Source organism: Magnolia sinica, chromosome 6 (assembly GCF_029962835.1).
Source record: "Magnolia sinica isolate HGM2019 chromosome 6, MsV1, whole genome shotgun sequence".
Taxonomy (NCBI): Eukaryota; Viridiplantae; Streptophyta; class Magnoliopsida; order Magnoliales; family Magnoliaceae; genus Magnolia; species Magnolia sinica.
In genome coordinates, this window is record NC_080578.1 from 49354629 (window position 1) to 49374197 (window position 19569).

A 19569-nucleotide genomic window follows, 5' to 3' on the forward strand; every position below is an offset into this window, starting at 1 on the left:
CTTCACCCAGAGCCCTCAAGGACTGCATTTCTTGAGGATTGATAGGCCTGACCTCAGGGAGGCAAAGAGGAAATGTAATTTGTTCTAGTGTTAATATTCTTGATCTGGAGGAAAACAGACCCAGCCAAACCCATTCCATTACCAATTTTCAGGGAAATGGCAAGGTTCTCACGTTCAGTTTCTTGTAGTCCAGGCCATTAACCAGTTTTCATCCTCATATCCTGTTTTCATGACGATAGAGCCGCAAACCTGTGCCCCACCCAAATAATAATACAGCATAAGCTCTGTACCAAACCTGATCAGCATAACTGGGACATGCTGTATAACTTGGACCTAAGCATGTTCAGGAATCAGCTGACCCCAGCCCCAGACCAGACATGAGCTAGGGATTCTGGGTTGAGCCCACCAGCAAAGGGATGATGCTACATGAGTAGTACAGAGACGAGACGAGACCAGACCAGTCCTAGATATCAGGCCAAAAACTTCAAGCCTGGGCTCAACCAAAACACAGCCCAGATGGGTTCCGATTCATGATGGCCCAGCCCCAGCCCAGTTGAAACCCTAGGTGCAGGGTGCAAATCCCAAGTGAAAATTTAACAATATTGGCATTTCAAAGAATACATGGAGAGTATCAGCTCCAAAACGAAAACATGCTTTACAAATTCAAATGTCTCTTAAAAAGACAAAAAAAAAAAAAAAAAAAAAAAAAGAGAAGAAGAAGAAGAAGAAGAAGAAAAGAACAGGAAAAAATTCATTGGATACCGAAAAAAACCAAATGCCAGGAACGAACACACTGACTACAAGTCAACAAACAACTGCAAGGACTACATAGAGAGAGGAAAAAAGAATCACTTGAAATGCTGCTGTGGGGTTGCATAAATTTACACAGACCTTTGCAGAGGAGTGGGTAAAGACATTTGTACTTCAAAATGTGAATGCTTAGACTTGCCCACTTCCACAGCTTTAGTCAGTTGTTAGAAGTGAAGACAGAGCAAGCATGTCCCCAAGAAACATGCTCGCGTGGGACTTATAAAGTCTATACATGGCCATTGGTGGAGTGGCCAATCAGTCTGCACTGTTCGGGAAGCAGAGAACATATCACTTGCCCATTTGTCGAAATAAGTTCACCATCAATGCCACAGCTGTTATGAGTGCTTTTACTAGGCTTGATCTTCACTGACTTCACCTGCAACACCGATGAAAGATTTGAGTCAGATCGAGCACCTTGGAGTGGGAAACAGAACAGGCACCAACAGCACCGGTTGACAAATTTTTCAGAAGTTCTGTGAGGGGGGGGGGGTTTGGATCATCTTCTGTGTAGAAATCACTACTCACATGAATTTTGTATTATGCAGACAAGGAATAGGAACACCACTTGAGAGAGTGGGGCTCCGAATCCTACTCTATCCAGCAAGATCAAGCCAATTAATCAGGTGGGCCCTGTTGTGTACGTGTCATGCATTCATTGGGAGGGAATGTATGCTAAAAATGGAGGGTAAAAGGAATTAACCAATAGCCTGCATTCAGCATATACATGGACACCCTGATGACTGGACTGCCCAACTTAAAGGTCAAAACGCATACGTGGTTGAGTCTACCTGATGAATAGTCAGGATCTAATATATATGTGCATGTGGGCATGTACTCATGTGAGAAGCCTTAACAGGGCTCATGTTCCAAAGCTGATCCCATGATGCTATTCTAGTGGCAAAATTGGTGCAATGGTTCGATCTTTGATCAGTCTCCAATCAAGTATGGGAAAAACTCTGACATCCTAACCATTGCTTAATTAAGGACCCAGAACACTGCCAAAGGGGGGAAAAAGCCATTCCATTCCATACCTTGACATATTCCACATAAGGCAGTGAAAGGTGCTGACCAAACTGCAGGCGTAAGAGAAATCTTAATAACCTCAGCCGTCCACTTCCATGAACCAACAGCAAGTCCAGAGTGTTGTCATCATGCTCAGCTTTTGGTGCAACAACCTGCGAACTCAGACTCTGAACAGTCTTACATGAATGGTTGCACACCAAGACACCAAGAAATTTCCCTTTCTTGACGACCCATTTCTCTTCGTAGTCAGGAATAACCTCCTTCGGTATCCCTACCTCTATGTCATCTGGTGGGCCAGGCAGCTGAATGGGGTTCTCATCCTCCCAGGTGGGCTCAGTATCCCACTTGGGTTCGGTATCCCAAATTGGACCTGGATCGGATATTGTCGATGATATATCCTCCTTGTCATTCACAGCCATGTTTCCCAAAGAACATCGAGAATCGTTCATAGCTGTCGAGCCACTCGAGCCCTTGTCTGCCCTTGACTTTGATCGGGTCCTTGGCCAGTTAGGGGTTGCTGACAGGGGCAGTTGAGGATGAATGACTTCTTCTGGTTCTGAAATTGCATTGTTTCTCCCGGAGGACAGGCGTTTGGTTTTTGGATCGAGGCCGCGCACATACTCGGATGGCTCGCTGCTAGCATGCATGCTGCAAGTTTTGCCCAAGTCTCCAGACATTCGACTTGGGGTCATGATCGAGTCAATGCTCGATAAACTGGAAGCTCTAGGGATACCATCCGTGTGTAATTTTCTCATAATGTCTGTATAAATGTCTGACGTATCGATCCTTCCGCAATCCACTGAAACCTTTCCTTTCGGGTCTGATTCAGCTGTTGATGCGGGAAGATATTCCACTTCGAAACTGTATTTTGGCAAGCACAAGAATTTGAGGAAACCAGCAACAAAATAGCGAAGAGGACCAAAACGCTTCTGATATTTCTCAGAGAGCTCCAGCACTGCCAAAGAAAAAAATAAAATAAAATGTTTGTAAGTATTTCTCAGATAGCTCCAGTACTTTAACTGAAGTTAGGAATACAATAAGCTTCTGATGCAGATAAAGATCATCCGTGTCTTCAAGAAAAATTTGCAACTTCTATGCATAAATAATGTACACTCATCGTTCAGAAAAAAAAAAGAAGAAGAAGAAGAAGAAGAAAAAAGTATACTCTCCCACTAAATATGCCAAATGTCATATCTCATGCTGATAAGTATCTGGTCATATGAAAATGTCTTTTGAGCAATGACACATCAGATGAGGGTCGCGTAAAAAGCATGGTACAAGAAATTAGCTATCTGTTTACTCATGTATGTGCATGACATATGATACGTAACATCATGCAATATCCAATCATGTGCATTTGACATTTGACACATGCTTTTTTACCATAACTTTTTCACCAATAAACTACAATGTTTAAGGCAGAGCCTGGGGTTGCCTAGATTAGTAACACACGCATGTGAATGCGTGTGCATGCATACAAAAGAGGCATGAGCAGTATGTGCAGCCACAATGCAGTTGCATTTCAAGTATGTGTATGTGAGTTCCAGGCCATCACATGGGCTCCACTGCATAGCGCTGTGGCTGAAAATCAGGCCATTTTGGTCAGGTAAGTCACATGTGTCTCTAGTCATTTTTCAATGGTCTCTTTTTTTCATAAATGTGTAAACCATGCATGATCAATGTTGTCAAATCGCATATGTGATCGCATAAGATCAGCATATGCAATTGCATAATCACATATGCAATCGCTTTTTTTTTCTTTTTTTCAAAAATAAAAATTTGAAACTTTTGAAAAAAAAAAAATCTAAACAATTAGGGAAATTTTGCTTACTTAGTAAAAGTAATTGGATAACTTATTTTACTTATTTCATTGTAATTTGAGTGTTTCATTATGTTATGTAGTTAATTACTTATATTCTATTTATATAAATTTTAACAAAACAATTTACAAGCTACATTAAGAGAAGTAATTATTAAAAACTTCAAACATAAAGAGAAAGATGAGAGAGAGAGAGAGAGAGAGAGAGAGAGAGAGAGAGAGAGAGAGAGAGAGAGAGAGAGAGCTTTAGAGTAGAGAATACTGAAAATGAAGGAGCTTTGAGTGCCTTTTATAGGTAAAAAGTGACTGAAATTGCAAAAAAAAAAAAAAAAAAAGTCCCTCCGGGCAATGTGCGATCATATATGCAGTATGCGATCACATATTCATCTTATAATAAAGTATGCCATGGCATATTGCCTGATGGCATATGCACTCACATATGCATATATGTGATCGCATTTGACAACATTGTGCATGTTCAGACCCCCCCGATTTTTGGCCACGACAAATATACAGCGGGGCACACTTGATGAGTGACCTAGATCCTAATCTGGGCAAGTAGGACACTTGCAAAGTCATGACATGCAAATTAAAAAGCACAGCAAAATCATGCAAAACAATAGCCTAGCAGTCTTCATGGGAGATACATACGGTGATAGGTGGTTCATCCATCGGGGCTCACTATGAACAGACCATGGTGTACTAAACCATAGTAAGGGAACCATTCATTAGGTTCCCCACCTTTGATGCAATAGCAGTGGAAAAAAATGCACCAGATAGACAATATGGGCCATCTGATTTGTGGCTTGCCAATGGTATAGCTAAAAAAGTAGATTAATAAAAGAAATGTACACCTCATCCTAACCATCCATTTGCACCGACAACCACAATAACAAATATTGCTGAGTTTTTGAAATCTCAAGATGTTTTCACAAAAAAATCAGTAATTCATTATATACAAATATGCTTAAAATTTTTTAAGTTACTTATTAATTCACAATTAACATTATAATTAAAAAAAATTAGTGATTTTGCTGATAATATCTTGACAAAAACCTCAAAATCTGAAAACCACCTGAGAAATTCCTGAAATGAGAATTGCCAAGAAAGAGATTTGTCACTATGCGGCAAACACTGATCCCATAGACCCCATATTTACTGGAAATCACGTTGTTCCAAAGGTTGTCCCTTTCCTCCTCAAATCTCCACAAGCATTTAGCCAAAAGGAATAGGTTTAACAATTTTACGGATCTAATACCAAGACTGCCCACATGCTTCGGCTTGAGGACCACATCTCAATCCCCAAGGTGGAATTTCTTTATTGCTTCCTCCCCTGCCATAGAAACTCCCACTGAAACTTTTGCATCCTATTTATTACACTTACAGGGCATTGGAGAAGGGCCATATAATATCGTGGCAAGTTAGTTAGGGCTGGCTTGATCGAAGTGATTCAACCCCCAAAAGGATGAGTGGAGACTTTTCCAACCAGAAAGAGTCGAGTCTATTCTTTCAGGAACAACATCCCATGGATGTCTTGTCAACTTTCCAATGCATAGAGGAAGACCAAGATAATTAGAAGGAAGCTTGCATGTCTTATAGCTCAAAATCTCTTGGAAATCATTTTCTTCTTCACTAAGCTAAAAGCCCAACAGCTTGCTTTTTTAACGTTAGTTTTCTGCCCTGAAACTGCCTCAAAAAAAAAAAAAAAAAAAAAACTACTCTTCAAATTATACACCTTTATCTAGTCCACCTTGCGGAATAATGTGCATCCACAAATTTTTAGAATTGATGCATTTATGAGCTATTAGAGCACCATCCAAGATCTGCCTATGGAATATGAAGGTCCTTGTGCCTTCAAAATAATCCCACCTAACACTTTCTGAAGTCTTGAAACAAGGACTTCTGCAAAATCTTAAAGGGGATGCCAATTAGACTTATTGGATGACAATCTCACAAGCTCTCAGCCCCATCTTTCTTCGGAATCAAGTCAATGAAGGATGCACCTATCTCCTTGGGTAATTCACCTATTTCATAAAATTCTGAAATGAAGCCTAGCACATCGGGCTATAAATCCTCCCAGAAACGCTTGAAAAAATGACAAAGAAAGCTATCTAGCCCTGAAACTTTGTCCTTACCAAGAGACTTAATTGCTTCTGGAACCTCTTCTTCCATTGGCCTTTCTAAAGCTTATAAATTAAATTAATGTTGTCTAGACTTGGACAATTCCAACCATTCCCCGTAAGGAGTTCAGCACGATAGTCCACAACTACCTTTCAGATATCATCTTTTTTCTCCAATCTTGCCTCTCCTACACAGCCAAGCTGTGGATGCAATTGCACCTTCCTTCACATATTATATTCCTATTCCCTTCTTTAAGCCATATCTACCTTAAACTTTGCCACCATTTGATTTCTTCCTCTTTCATTGTCTTTTTGATGTAGGACATGAAATTCAAATATGATATGCGAGATTTTAGGCTTAAGATCACGTTAGTTCAGAACCAATTACACAAATTCCATATCCCACATGAAAGCCCAAACCATTCAATTAAGGGGAATCTATGCGGGTCCAAGCCTACACATGATAGGGCTGGATCAATAAAAATTATGAACCAAACGATACTCAAAGATAAAAAATAATCATCCACACATGCATAGTAATCAGTCCCTAATCCAAGGGATTCAGAAATTCCAATTCGGGAAACCCTAGGGCAAGAAAAAAGGCATAAAATTAGAAATTTGAGTAATTTAGGGTTAGGTTTAGTGATTTTGAGTGAAAGCGAACTGAAAGAGAGGAGAAAGATGAACCAATGAAGTATCGCACGTGTGGACAACAACAATGACCCAGACAACCGCGCGTGTGATCCCAGCTGCACGTGTGTGGGGCCCACTATTCAAAAAAGGGCCACCTTGGCCCTGATCGGCCAGGGATGGACTCCAAAACCCCCAAATCTTAGCTCGATCCGATGTACGGTTTGTGCATGGTGCTTCGCCGAAGTTTCAGCCCTCCTGTAGGGCCAGATTTTGAAATTCTGCTGTGGGGAGGAGAATTGTTGCAATTGATGATTGATTTGAAGTCTAGATGATGGGGTGAGATGAGAAGAAGGGATGGTAGAAGATGGGTAGTAGAGATGGCAATGGATGAGGGCGAATTGGGATAGATGTGGCTTCGCACCCTAGTAGTTAACCTTTTGATGAAGGGAGGGCTTTGCACCAAATTAGGCTTCACAACTCAGAGAGTAGGAAAACGCAGAATTTTTTATTAATTTTCAATCAATCAAAAGAGCTACAAGGGGTGCCTATTTATAGGAAAACCCTATACCCCAAAACTTGCACCATGTGCGCAACCTATTACTCGGCGATGAAGTAAACTAAAATAAAAATCAAACAAAGAAATCTAAAGCATTCATGATGTTCTAAATCATATTAATAAGCAAGACCTAAAGTATGAGATCAATCCGACCAGTGGGCCACAATCATGAGATCTCATGGTGGGCTTTTCTTGACTGTCGGGCATACTCTTTTGAATCAAAACTTCGTCTCCAAACTAGGAGGCCCTCCCTGGACGTCGTCATCGATCCAGATCAACGGTGGGGTCCTCCTTCTGGCATACGTGTGTAAGGGGCGGCGTGCGTGCACGTGTGCGCATGATGTCCCCATCAATTCTCACCAGCTGCGAATATTTCGCCACTAGCGAAATAAAACTCCTGAACCGCTCTAGGATGTCAGGACCAAGTCTCTGAAGCTCCTCCTCAGTGAGCCATGTGCCGTCTGAAGTTGGGCGTGACTTCCATTTAACCAGGTACTTCTTAAACCCGTCGTCTGACGTTGGAACTATCTGATGGTCCAAGATATCCTCTATTTCCTCTCTGGGTGTGTGAAGGTTAGGTATGGGAGGCAAAGGCTAGGAAGAAAGGTCAGGAAGAGTAGATATGGGAGGTAGAGTCTGGAAAAATGGGTCGGAACGGGTAGGTATGGAACGTAGAGGCTAGGAAGATGGGTCGGGAGGGGTAGGTACGGGACGTAGGGGCTGGAAAGATGGGTCAAGAGGGGGCCACAGATCAAGGGATAAATCTGAGGAATTAGGATGAGTGGGCGAAGGGTCGGACAAAGTATCAGTGGTCCCCTGAAAAGTAACTAGATCCTCCACATTGACTGTGGAACTAATTCTCATAGAAAATGGAAGATCTACCTCAAACACATTGAGACCGTTTTGTTTTATAATTTTGAAGGGTCAAGCGCTACATGTGTGTAACTTACAAACAGCCCTCGGAGGATACCGCTCGGGCCTGATGCAGAACATCACAGAGTCCTCAATATTGAATTCTTTGAAACGTTTACGCTAGTCTGCAGAAAATTTATAATGTTCATTACTAATAGTGATCTTCTGCCTGATTTCTTGATGCCATGAATGAATGTGATGCGCAAAAGACTCTACAAGCTCTGACGGCCTTTGGAACAGTGACATAGGGACAAGATCAATAGATTTCCCAGGTATATAACCAGTAACGACTTCATAAGGACTGAGACCTGTGGACCCATCGAAAGAACTATTAAACGTAAACTCGGCTGTAGGTATTATGGTGTCCCATATTCTGGTGTGCTCTATATCCCTCATAGGGGGAGACTCATCCGGTAGATCATCAGGAAAAACATCACGTAACTCATCCACTACCGAAATGGCCTCAGTGGGTAACTCTACACTAACCTCTGGTGCACTCTCTCCAGCCACAAGACCGCACATGTTATACCTCTCAAAATAGTGGTCTTAATGTCCCTCATGGGGTGGGTGCACGGGTGCACGCCCATAACTGATTCCTTGGCCAACTCCATTCCTTGGTCTATCCTCCTGGCCACCTGCTTGAGATTGGACATCCATCCCAATGGTGGGGTTTGTCCCAGTGGAGGCCTTTAGTTGGGCAATGCGCACTTCAAATTGATCAAAGCGTTGGTCTATATGTTGTTCTTTACACTTACCCAAAGTCTCGATCTGCTGGGACAGTTTGTTTAATGACTCTAGCAGTTGCTCCATGTTTAGTGTAGGGTGCAAGCCAAAATTCAGCAATATAGTTGTCAAAAATATAAGATTTTTTTTATTTTTTTCAAAAGAAACAACCTAGTTTCTAAAAACGAAAAAGGAAAGTTTCTGAAAACAAATTAGGAAAGTTTCTAAAGAAAAAAATTAGGAAAGCTTCTTCAAAAAACAAATTAGAAAAGTTTCTAAAAAAAACAACCTAGTTTCTAAAGAAAAAGAAAATGGAAAGTTTCTAAAAATAAAAAGTAAGTTAATTTCTAAAAAAGAAAAAGGAAAGTAAACTAGTTTCTAAAAAAGAAAAAGGAAAGGAAATTAGTTTCTAAAAACAGATTAAGAAAGTTTCTAAAAAACAGAAAAGGAAAGTTTCTAAACCTAGAAATAGAAAACTAAGTTAATTTCTAAAACAATTCAAATGAGGGGATAACAGAAAATTTTAGCAGCTTAGGTCAGGGTTTATGGACCTCTAAACAGCTATATATGATGAGAATTGATGCGTAATGGACATAAACAATCAAACCCTAAACATGTAATGAATTCCCCTACAAGAACCCTAGGCTCTGATACCAAATTTGATGCAGGACATGAAATTCAAATATGGTGTGCGAGATTTTAGGCTTAAGATCACGTTAGTTCAAAACCAATTACACAAATTCTGTATCCCACATGAAAGCCCAAACCATTCAATTAAGGGGAATCTATGCGGGTCCTGGCCTACACGTGATAGGGTTGGATCAATAAAAATTATGAACCAAACGATACTCAAAGATAAGAAATAATCATCCACACATGTATAGTAATCAGTCCCTAATCCAAGGGATTCAGAAATTCCAATTCGGGGAACCTTAAGGCAAGAAAAAGGGCATAAAATTGGAGATTTGAGTAATTTAGGGTTAAGTTTAGGAATTTTGGGTGAAAGCGGAGTGAAAGAGAGGAGAAAGACAAACCAATGACGTACCACATGCGTGGACAGCAACAATGACCCAGACAACCGCGCGTGTGTGAGGCCCACTATTCAGAAAAGGGCCACCTTGGCCCTAATCGGCCAGGGATGGACTCCAAAACTCCTAAATCTCAGCTGGATCCGATGTACGTTTTGTGCGTGGTGCTCTGCCAAAGTTTCAGCCCTCCTGTAGGGCCAGATTCGGAAATTCTGCTATGGGGAGGAGAATTGTTGCAATTGATGATTGATTTTAAGTGTAGATGATGGGGTGAGATGAGAAGAAAGGATGGTAGAAGATGGGTAGTAGAGATGGAGATGGATGGGGGCGAATCGGGATACATGTGGCTTCGCACCATGGTAGTTAACCCTTTGATGAAGGGAGGGCTTCGCACCCAATTAGGCTTCACAACTCAGAGAGTAGGAAAATGCAGAATTTTTTTATTAATCTTCAATCAATCAAGAGCTACAAGGGGTGCCTATTTATAGGAAAACCTTATACCCCAAAACTCACACCATGTGCGCAACCTATTACTTGGCAATGAAGTAAACTAAAAGAAAAACCAAACAAAGAAATCTAAAGCATTCATGATGTTCTAAATCATATCAATAAGCAAGACCTAAAGTATGAGATCAATCCGACTAATGGGCCACGATCATGAGATCTCGTGGTGGGCTTTTCTTGACGGTCGGGCCCACTCTTTTGAATCAAAATTTTGTCTCCTAACTAGAAGGCCCTCCCTGGATGTCGTCATCGATCCAGATCGACGGTGGGGTCCTCCTTCTGACATATGCTCGCACCACTAATGATTGTCGAACCCATGACTTAGATCAATACTTTGAGATATGTGATAATGTACTTAAACCATTCAAAACGATCCAACCACGAAGATGAATTAATCCCTCGATTCATATCCTAAGCCAATGTGTAGAAGTCCACCGACTTCATCATCAATTTGAAACCATTCATTCATCAATCTCCATATCTATTCGTATACGCGATCGTTCATCAAACCAACCATAGAGATAATTAGATTTGGGTCTAGCATTCTAACCGCCCTTTCTCATGTTGGGAAATCGATGAATCAAATAGATGTATGCCACTATTCCGTCTTTCTCAGCCCAACCCTTCGCGTTATCGCTTCAGTAATCGCAGTCGATCGGACATCTATCCATTACGAAAACTCGTTCTGGCGGCATCTCCGATTCGGTCATCCGGCCAGCGGCGGGGCCATCATATTACGAACGGACGAACTATGCTCTCCTATCCGGAACCGTGGGTCTTTTCGAAGTGCAGTTCGCGACCGGGGGATCGAAAGAAGACCGCTGGCGCTGAGCGAATGCTATCATGTAGGTACTCGAGCAATAGCTGCTTCAGGCGCTCGACCGGTGGATCGAATTGATGAACCTGCTGAACCGAACATGGGGGAGACGAGACCGGACCGTCCTGCATTCAATAAGACCCTCTTTCCAATACGTCGTTTTTGGTTGGCACCGTATTGATCGTTATTACATAAAAAAGATGACTGCCCCTTATGTTAGAGGGGGATTACCGCCTTTTCGATAAAGCGGGTAAGGATATGGGAATGCCCCCACCCACGGCAAGGAGCTTCCTGAAGGTCCCTTCGGTTCGCTGTCCGGGGAGGAATGGGATAGAGAGAGGAGCATAGAACCAAGCATATACATTGGATGTTCAGTATATATTCCAGCAATCGTTAGTACTTGTTTGATTTGCTGTGTGGCTTTCCTTCCTCTTATCTCCATCTTTCTTCAATATTTATGGACTAAGGCAGTTGAACATGGCCGTGAGGGACGACTCTCGATTACTTCTACCAAGTTTAATGGAAGTAACTTTCTTCTATGGTCTTGGGTTGTCCGAATGTATATCATTGGGAAGGAGAAACTTGGATTTCTTACTGGGACCGCAAAGAGACCTCCATCATCTGGAGACTCATCAAAACATGATGCATGGGATTCATCTAATGCTATAGTCATAGGAACATGGCCGTGAGGGACAACTCTCGATTACTTCTACCAAGTTTAATGGAAGTAACTTTCTTCTATGGTGTAATTTATCGCACTTTTTGGGAAACATGGGGAAACATTGGGAAAATAGTTGAAATTTTCAGTGAAACTTCAGGGATTATAAAAAAAGACCTTAGTCGACACTTTTAAATAATATCTCAAAAAAGAAGGTCACATAATAGGGTTCCTTTGTATAGGGTCCTAAGCTCTGCATTGTCTAATTGAACTAATACAACTATATTCAAATTGAATGCATAACATTTAGAGTGTATGTGATGATCATTTCATCAAACACTCCTAAATACTTGGAAATCAGTAGCAGGTTGAAGGGAAATTTCAAAAAAATAATAATAATAATAATATTTCAATAATTTTTATTTTTCAAAAATTGACAAGGACTTCGCAAATCAGTAGATTAGCCCTCATACACGCTTGATTTCATGTTTGGAGTGCAACACTGCAAGCAATTTGGGAGAAATTGGGGAATTTTGAAATTTACGAAATTGCCCAGATCGGACCACTTACGCTCAAATTTCGAAATTAGAGTATATGTGATGATCATTTCATCAAATACTCATAAATACTTCAAAATTAGTCTCAATTGACAGCAGGTTGAAGGCTAGGAAGTTCGGGGAAGTGCGGTTGTCCAATGAAGCTAATCTCCTGGAACGTTAGAGGAGTCGGGTACAAACAGAAACGGAGCTTGATTAAAGACTCCTGCGATAGGTATCGCCCTGATATCATTTAATGGAAGTAACTTTCTTCTATGGTCTTGGGTTGTACGAATGTATGTCATTGGGAAGGAGAAACTTGGATTTCTTACTAGGATCGCAAAGAGACCTCCATCATCTGGAGACTCATCGAAACATGATGCATGGGATTCATCTAATGCTATTGTCATAGGCTGGTTACTCAACTCTATGGAACCAAGCATTGCTCCTGGATACTTCTTTTATGATACCGCCGCTGACCTATGGAGGTGACTTAATGACACTTACGGAACCATCTCGAACAGGCCTCGTATTTTCCAATTAACCACGAAGCTGTATTCACTTATGAGGAGAGCATGTCCATTATTGAATGTTTTGGGGCTTTGAAAAGAGCTGAGTCATTTGCAACCCCTCAGCAAATTACCAGACAGTTGCAGTGCCGAAATTGTGAAGTCATGAGAAGATGAGACCAAGACCTACAAGTTTATGGCTGGGTTGAACAATGAATATGAGGCGTTAAGGACACAACTTGTTGTTACAAGTCCTTTTGCTTCACTTTAGGTGGCTTACTTTATTGTCCATACGGAGGAAGCCCACAGGCGGGTTATGTCGGCCACAGCCTTGACACAGGAGCGGATTGCCTTTAACTCCACTACCGTTCCATCTAGAGATAATAGTGGTGGTTCATATATTTGAGGAGGAGCCTCAGTTAGATGACGTAGCCGAGGTCATGGAAGATTTATGTGCACCTTTTCCAATTGTTCAGGATATACTCGAGAACAATGCTTCAAGCTACATGGTCATCCTACTACTCATATTGCAACTTGTGATGAGACTAGGAATGCATCAGATACTCTTGGCAGTCTCCCCGTGGATGCTTCAGATCAGGCTAATTCGGTCACTATGACTCAGGCCGATGCTATGGAACTTCAGCATCTCCGATTACTTTAAGCCCAGTTAGGCACCTCTGCCTCCTCTGTCTCCTCTTCGTCATAGCAGTTTTTTATATTTTTCTGGGCAAGAAGTTGCACCAGTCAAGCCCACTAATCTGGTATAGTGCAGTGAAGCCTAAGTAGAAAAAGATTTGATGAGGATAATGTGAAGAAGAGATGAGAATATTGAGAGAGGAGGAGGAGGTTTGGGAGAGATGATATGTGTTAGGCTTGCATGCCCTAACACATAATATTTTATTATGAAAAAGAATATAGTACACTGCAGAGAATAGGGAAGTGTGCACATGCACTTACACTAAAAGGACACACTATAAATATAATACACTAGCATTCTCTCTACTCCCCCTCAAGTTGGAGCATAGATGTTGATCATGCCCAACTTGTCACGAACACGATGAAGAGCATCTCGACTCAAGGATTTTGTAAGAACATCAGCAAGTTGATCCCCAGATCGAACAAAAGGAGTGACAATTTCCTTAGAAGCAACTTTCTCCCGAATAAAGTGACAGTCAACCTCAATATGCTTGGTTCGCTCGTGGAAAACTGGGTTACGAGCAATATGGATAGCCGCTTGATTGTCACAGTGAAGAGGAATAGGACCCGAAGGAGGATAGCCAAGTTCTTCAAGAAGATTGCGAAGCCACACAAGTTCACATGTCGCATGAGCCATAGCACGATATTCAGCTTCAGCTGAGGACCGGGCAACAACTGGCTGCTTTTTGCTTTCCAGGTTATAAGATTGCCACCTAGGAAGGTACAAAAGCCGGATGTAGAGCGGCGATCAAAAGTACTACCTGCACAATCAGCATCGGAATAGCCAGAAAGATGAAGATGACCATGCAACTGAAAGTAGAGGCCAAGACCCGGGGCTGATTTTAAATACCGAAGTATGCGGTAGACAGCCGTGAGATGAGAAGTACAGGGAGCTTGCATGAATTGGCTAACAACCCCCACTGCAAATGAGAGATCTGGGCGAGTAATAGTCAGGTAAATAAGCCGGCCTACAAGTCGTCGATACATCTCGGGATCAGTAAGGAGAGGACCATCATCTGGTCGAAGCTTCTGTGAAGTATCCATGGGAGTGGTAGCAGGCTTGCACCCTAACATGCCGGTCTCCATGAGAAGATCGAGCGCATATTTTCGTTGTGACAAGACCAATTTGGATGATGAGCGAGCAACTTCAATTCCGAGGAAGTAACGAAGAGGACCAAGATCCTTGATTTCAAACTTGGTCTTCAAAAAATCTTTGACCTCCCTCATTCCAGCAGAATCACTACCGGACAAAACAATATCATCCACATAGACAATGAGAACCATGATGCCCGTCGATCGACGACATATAAAGAGAGAATGATCAGCATGACTACGAACAAAGCCAAACTCCAAGAGAGCCTGACTAAATTTTTCGAACCATGCACGTGGAGATTGTTTGAGTCCATAAAGAGCCTTCTTCAACCGACATACAAGTGCAGGGTTGTGAGAAGCAACAAAGCCAGGAGGTTGATGCATGTAAACTTCCTCTGTAAGATCCCTATGGAGAAATGCATTCTTAACATCAAGCTGAAACAAGGGCCATGATAAATTAACGGCCAAGGAGAGCACAACACGAATTGAATTAAGCTTAGCCACTGGAGAAAATGTCTCGAAGTAATCCACACCATGAGTCTGGGTGTAACCTTTAGCAACAAGACGGGCTTTATAGCGATCAATTGAGCCATCCGGACGAAACTCGATTGTATAAACCCATCGACAGCCAACAGGCTTATGGCCTACAGGAAGTGGCACAAGATCCCAAGTATGATTCTTCTCAAGAGCAGACATTTCTTCCATCATCGCCTTTGTCCAATCAGGACTTTGAAGAGCATGTGAGAGAGATCTAGGAATAGTCTGTGATGAAAGGGAAGCTGCAAACGACTGAAAAGACGGTGAAAGATGATCATATGAAACGAAATTATTAATGGGGTGTTGAGTACAAGATCGTGACCCTTTCCCAAGGCAATGGGAAGATCTACACTCGAGTTAGGAGAGTCACCTGAACCAACATCCAAAGTAAGCGGAAGGGTAGATGACTGAGCTTGTGAAGATTTATCTCGACGCTGATTCACCTGCAGAGGCTTAGGCTCAACCATATCACCAACAGGATGCTGAATAGAGGGGAGAGGAGTTTTCCCATGATCATTAGTGGAAAGAGGATAACAGTTATACTCCCCCTGACGCGCAAGAGGATCACAGAGGGATCGGCCTGGAGAGGAGAAAAAAGAAAGATCCTCAAAGAAGGTGACATCGGCAGAGACATATTTCTTGCGAGTCAATGGGTCAAAGCATTTATAACCTTTCTGACTCCGAGTATACCCTATAAAGACACATTTAATCGCCCTGGGACTAAGTTTATCATTACTCCCATCTAAAATTTGAACAAAGCATGTACAACCAAAAACTTTAGATGGTAGAGGAAATGGGTTATCATGAGGATACAAAATAGTAAATGAAGATTTATAAGACAGAATACGTGAGGGTATACGATTAATAAGAAAAGTAGCAGTTAAAAGAGCATCACCCAAAAATGTTTGGGTATATGCATACCTACTAGAAGGGTGCGGGCAACATGAAGATGACGATTCTTTCGTTTTGCAATTCCATTTTGTTGAGTGCGAGCACATGACGTCTAGATAAAATACCACGTTCTTGCAAGAAGGAATGCAGTAGACATGTATTCTCCCCATTATCGAATGGAGGGATTTGATGGAACAATGAAATTGAGTGCACACTTCATGATAAAACACTTTAAATGCATCAAATACTTCACTTTTAGATTTCAAAAGATAAATCCAAGTCATGCGGGAATAATCATCAATAAAGGTAACAAAATATCTAAATCCAAAAGTCGAGGTAACCGGAGCTGGTCCCCAAACATCCGAGTGAACCAGAAGAAAAGGTTGAGATTTCCTCCCAGAAGAGCTAGGAGGAAACGTAGCACGATGATGTTTAGACAATTCACAAATATCACAGCATAATGGTTTAGTGACAGGTAAGGAGGGAAATAAAAGTCTCAATCTAGCAATGGATGGGTGGCCTAAGCGGCAATGCCACCGAGTCATGGACTCTTGATCTAGAGAAAGGGTACTAGAAGCGGCAACAGGTGTATCATCGAGAAGATAAACGCCTCCTCGCTCATGCCCCCACCAATCACTCTCTTCGTCTGTAGGTCCTGAAACAAACAATAAGAAGGAAAGAAGGTGATGGAACAATTGAGTGATTTAGTAAGAGAGCTAACAGACAATAAGTTTAATGGAAAACGAGGCACATGCAATACGGAGGACAGACAAGGAAGAAGAGAGAGGGATGGAACCAATCCCAGAGATGGGAGATTGGGTTCCATCTGCGACTGTGACATACTGAGTGGGAGAAGAAGAAGAAGAATAAGAAGAAAAGATTTGCAACTTACCAGTCATATGGGAGGAAGCTCCAGAGTCAATGACCCAGGAGGTAGGAGAGGATGACGCAAGAAGGGCGGTACCTGACTGGGCCGAAGCTGCGTGAGAAGGCTCAGGAATATCCCGAATGTGAAGCCGCATAAGGGCATCATATGCCGCCCGAGAAATAATAAGAGACTCCCCTGAAGTAGACTGCTCAGCTGTCGGGGTGGAAGACTGTCTCAGAAGCAACAGTGGAAGCAACAGAAGCAGCGGCATACGTAGGACGACCATGTAGCTGCCAGTAATAATCAATAGTGTGATTAGTTCCACCGCAATGTGAACAAATGCGGGAACCATCACGTCCTCGTCCACGTCCACCACGACCACGAAGACTACGGCCGCCGCGACTGCGATCTAGATCGCGGCCTCTACCACGACCACTAAAACCAGAAATGCGCCCTGAGCTCAAGGATGGTACCCTAAGACCAAGGGAGTACTGATCGCCAACAAGATGTGCCGAACGCTCGGGTGGCACAAATGAATGAGAAGGAAGAGTAGAGATCATAGCACGCTGACACATGGCATAGACTGTCGTCAATGGGGGAAGAGGATCCTGCATAACAACCTGATCGCGAACGTGAAGATAATCAGAACTCAACCCAGCGAGGAACTGCATGATACGAGTATCATCCCGTTGCTTATGAGCATGTTCATGATCCTCTTTACATTTGGAAGGAAGAGGCTGATACATATCCAACTCATCCCACATACCCCGAAGCATCGAATAGTAGTCTTTTAAGGATCTGGAGTTTTGTTGAAACCGACCAATTTCTTGAATAAGCTGGAATACCCGTGAAAAATTCTGAGATTCCGAGAACATATCATGAAGCGTATCCCAAATGCCTTTAGCCGAGGATAAAAACATCACTGAGTGGCTAATCGAGGAATCCATGCTATTCAACAACCATGCAATAACTTGATAATTCTCCTTTGTCCAAGACTTGTAGGTAACATCGGTAGAGCTTGGGGGTCATCCAAAATATACGACAACTTGTCACGGGCTCCTAAAAATACTTTTCTGATTGTGCCCATTGAAGATAGTTGTCACCATTCAACTTAATGGAGGTAATCTGCGAGGGGTTAGATTCAAGAGACCTATGCCAAGAGATGAGGGCCCTTTATCGTCCATAATAGAGTTCAAGAGAAATAAACCTATGCCAAGAGACCCCTATGCCAAGAAAGATTGATTCAAACAACTCTATCTCACTCGATCCTTAACATAACAAGAGATAAACCTCAAGCAAATATCAATCGTCCAAAAAACCATGAAACGCAGTCAAATAGGGCCTGATTGAGTGAAAAATGGCCCAGCCACACGCCCATTTGAGGTTAAAAACCTCTCAAACATTGATCTTAAGTAAAAAATCTACCATGGATAGCTTGGGAGGAAGATTTCGGTCCATCTTGAGCAAAGAAACCGAAGAAAAGCTTACCGATTTGAGGTAGATCGAAGAAAAACGGAATCTGGAACCGATTTTCGAATTTCTCTATTTCACCCAAAATACCATGAAATGAGGTCCAATAAATTCTGAAAAAATCATGACAAATCTTCTAAAATCAAGATCTATCAAACCCCTAAACTTTTAGCTCAAACAGAGCCCATGCGTCCGTACAATGCTGACGTCAGCAAGGTGACGTGTCGCCTCTCAACCTGTTGGATGCGGAATGCCTTGAACTTGCTCTGATACCAAGTAGAAAAAGATTTGATGAGGATAATGTGAAGAAGAGATGAGAATATTGAGAGAGGAGGAGGACAGTTTGGGAGAGATGATATGTGTTAGGCTTGCATGCCCTAACACATAATATTTTATTATGAAAAAGCATATAGTACACTGCAGGAGAATAGGGAAGTGTGCACATGCACTTACACTAAAAGGACACACTATAAATATAATACACTAGCATTCTCTATACTCTGACCATATGACCGGTACAAACAATTGTCTTCTTTCCTCCACCTATTCTACTTGTAGTAGTTTACTTCATCTTGCTGATGGGACTTCCACTCCAGTAGAATGTATTGGTTCCGTATCTTTTTCTCCTTCCATCACCTTATCTAACGTCTTGTACATCCCTAAGTTTAATGCCAATTTGATATCCGTTAGTAATAGTCTTACTAGAGCATTAAATTGTTGTGCAATTTTCTTTCCTTCTCATTGTGTATTTCAGGACTTGAGTACGAAGATGACTATTGGTGTCGGCTATGAGCATGGTGGTCTCTACTTTTTGCTATTAGTGCTTCCGCTCCATCTCGATCCTTTATTTCTACATCAAGTAGTTTAGAGTCTAATAAAGGGTTTGCTGCCCTATGGCATGCAAAACTGGGTCATGTGTCTGTTAAAACTTTACAATTATTTTTCCTCATTTTAATAAGTTGGACGATGTGTCTTTTAGATGTGAAACGTGTCAGTTTAGTAAGCATGTTAGATCCTCATTTCTTGTTGTTGACCGTTGTGCTACTAAGAGATTTGCTTTAATACATTATGATGTTTGGGGTCCTAATTCTATTAAGTCTCGCGATGGATTTTATTCCTTTGTCACTTTCATTGATGATTTTTCTCGTGTTATTTTGGAGTATTTGATGAAAAGGCGTGATGAATTATTTCACTTGTTTCAATCATTCCATCAAATGATCCAGACCTAGTATGAATGTAACATTCAAACCATTCGTTCTGATAATGGTGGTGAGTATATCTCCAAAATCGTCAAATCTTATCTCCAGAAGAATGGTCCATCACCAACTTTCTTGTGCCTACACTCCACAACAAAATGGAGTGGCAAA

General features: G+C 41.8%; 2 protein-coding genes across 5 annotated transcripts in view; both read right to left on the minus strand.

Moving 5' to 3' along the window:
• Positions 1-586: 586 nt before the first annotated feature.
• LOC131248757 (sphingoid long-chain bases kinase 1-like) overlaps positions 587-19569 on the minus strand; it is a 42684-nt gene continuing 23701 nt past the window's right edge. For all 4 annotated transcript variants that reach the window (XM_058249207.1, XM_058249206.1, XM_058249205.1 and 1 more), the window contains 2 exons: positions 1842-2788; positions 587-1186 (listed from right to left, as the gene is read on the minus strand). In XM_058249207.1, coding sequence (XP_058105190.1) covers positions 1037-1186; positions 1842-2788 — 1097 coding nt within the window. In that variant the 3' untranslated portion in view covers positions 587-1036. The remainder of the gene's footprint in view (positions 1187-1841; positions 2789-19569) is intronic.
• LOC131248758 (uncharacterized) lies at positions 16136-17755 on the minus strand. The gene is made up of 2 exons (XM_058249208.1): positions 16829-17755; positions 16136-16519 (listed from the first exon to the last, which is right to left on the minus strand). The coding sequence occupies exon 1, from the start codon at positions 17677-17679 to the stop codon at positions 16942-16944; it is 738 nt and encodes a 245-aa protein (XP_058105191.1). The 5' UTR covers positions 17680-17755; the 3' UTR covers positions 16136-16519; positions 16829-16941.

Bases quoted from the DNA above. Each gene is read 5' to 3' on its own strand.
- LOC131248758 (XM_058249208.1), bottom strand. From the start codon at position 17,679: ATGGATTCCTCGATTAGCCACTCAGTGATGTTTTTATCCTCGGCTAAA.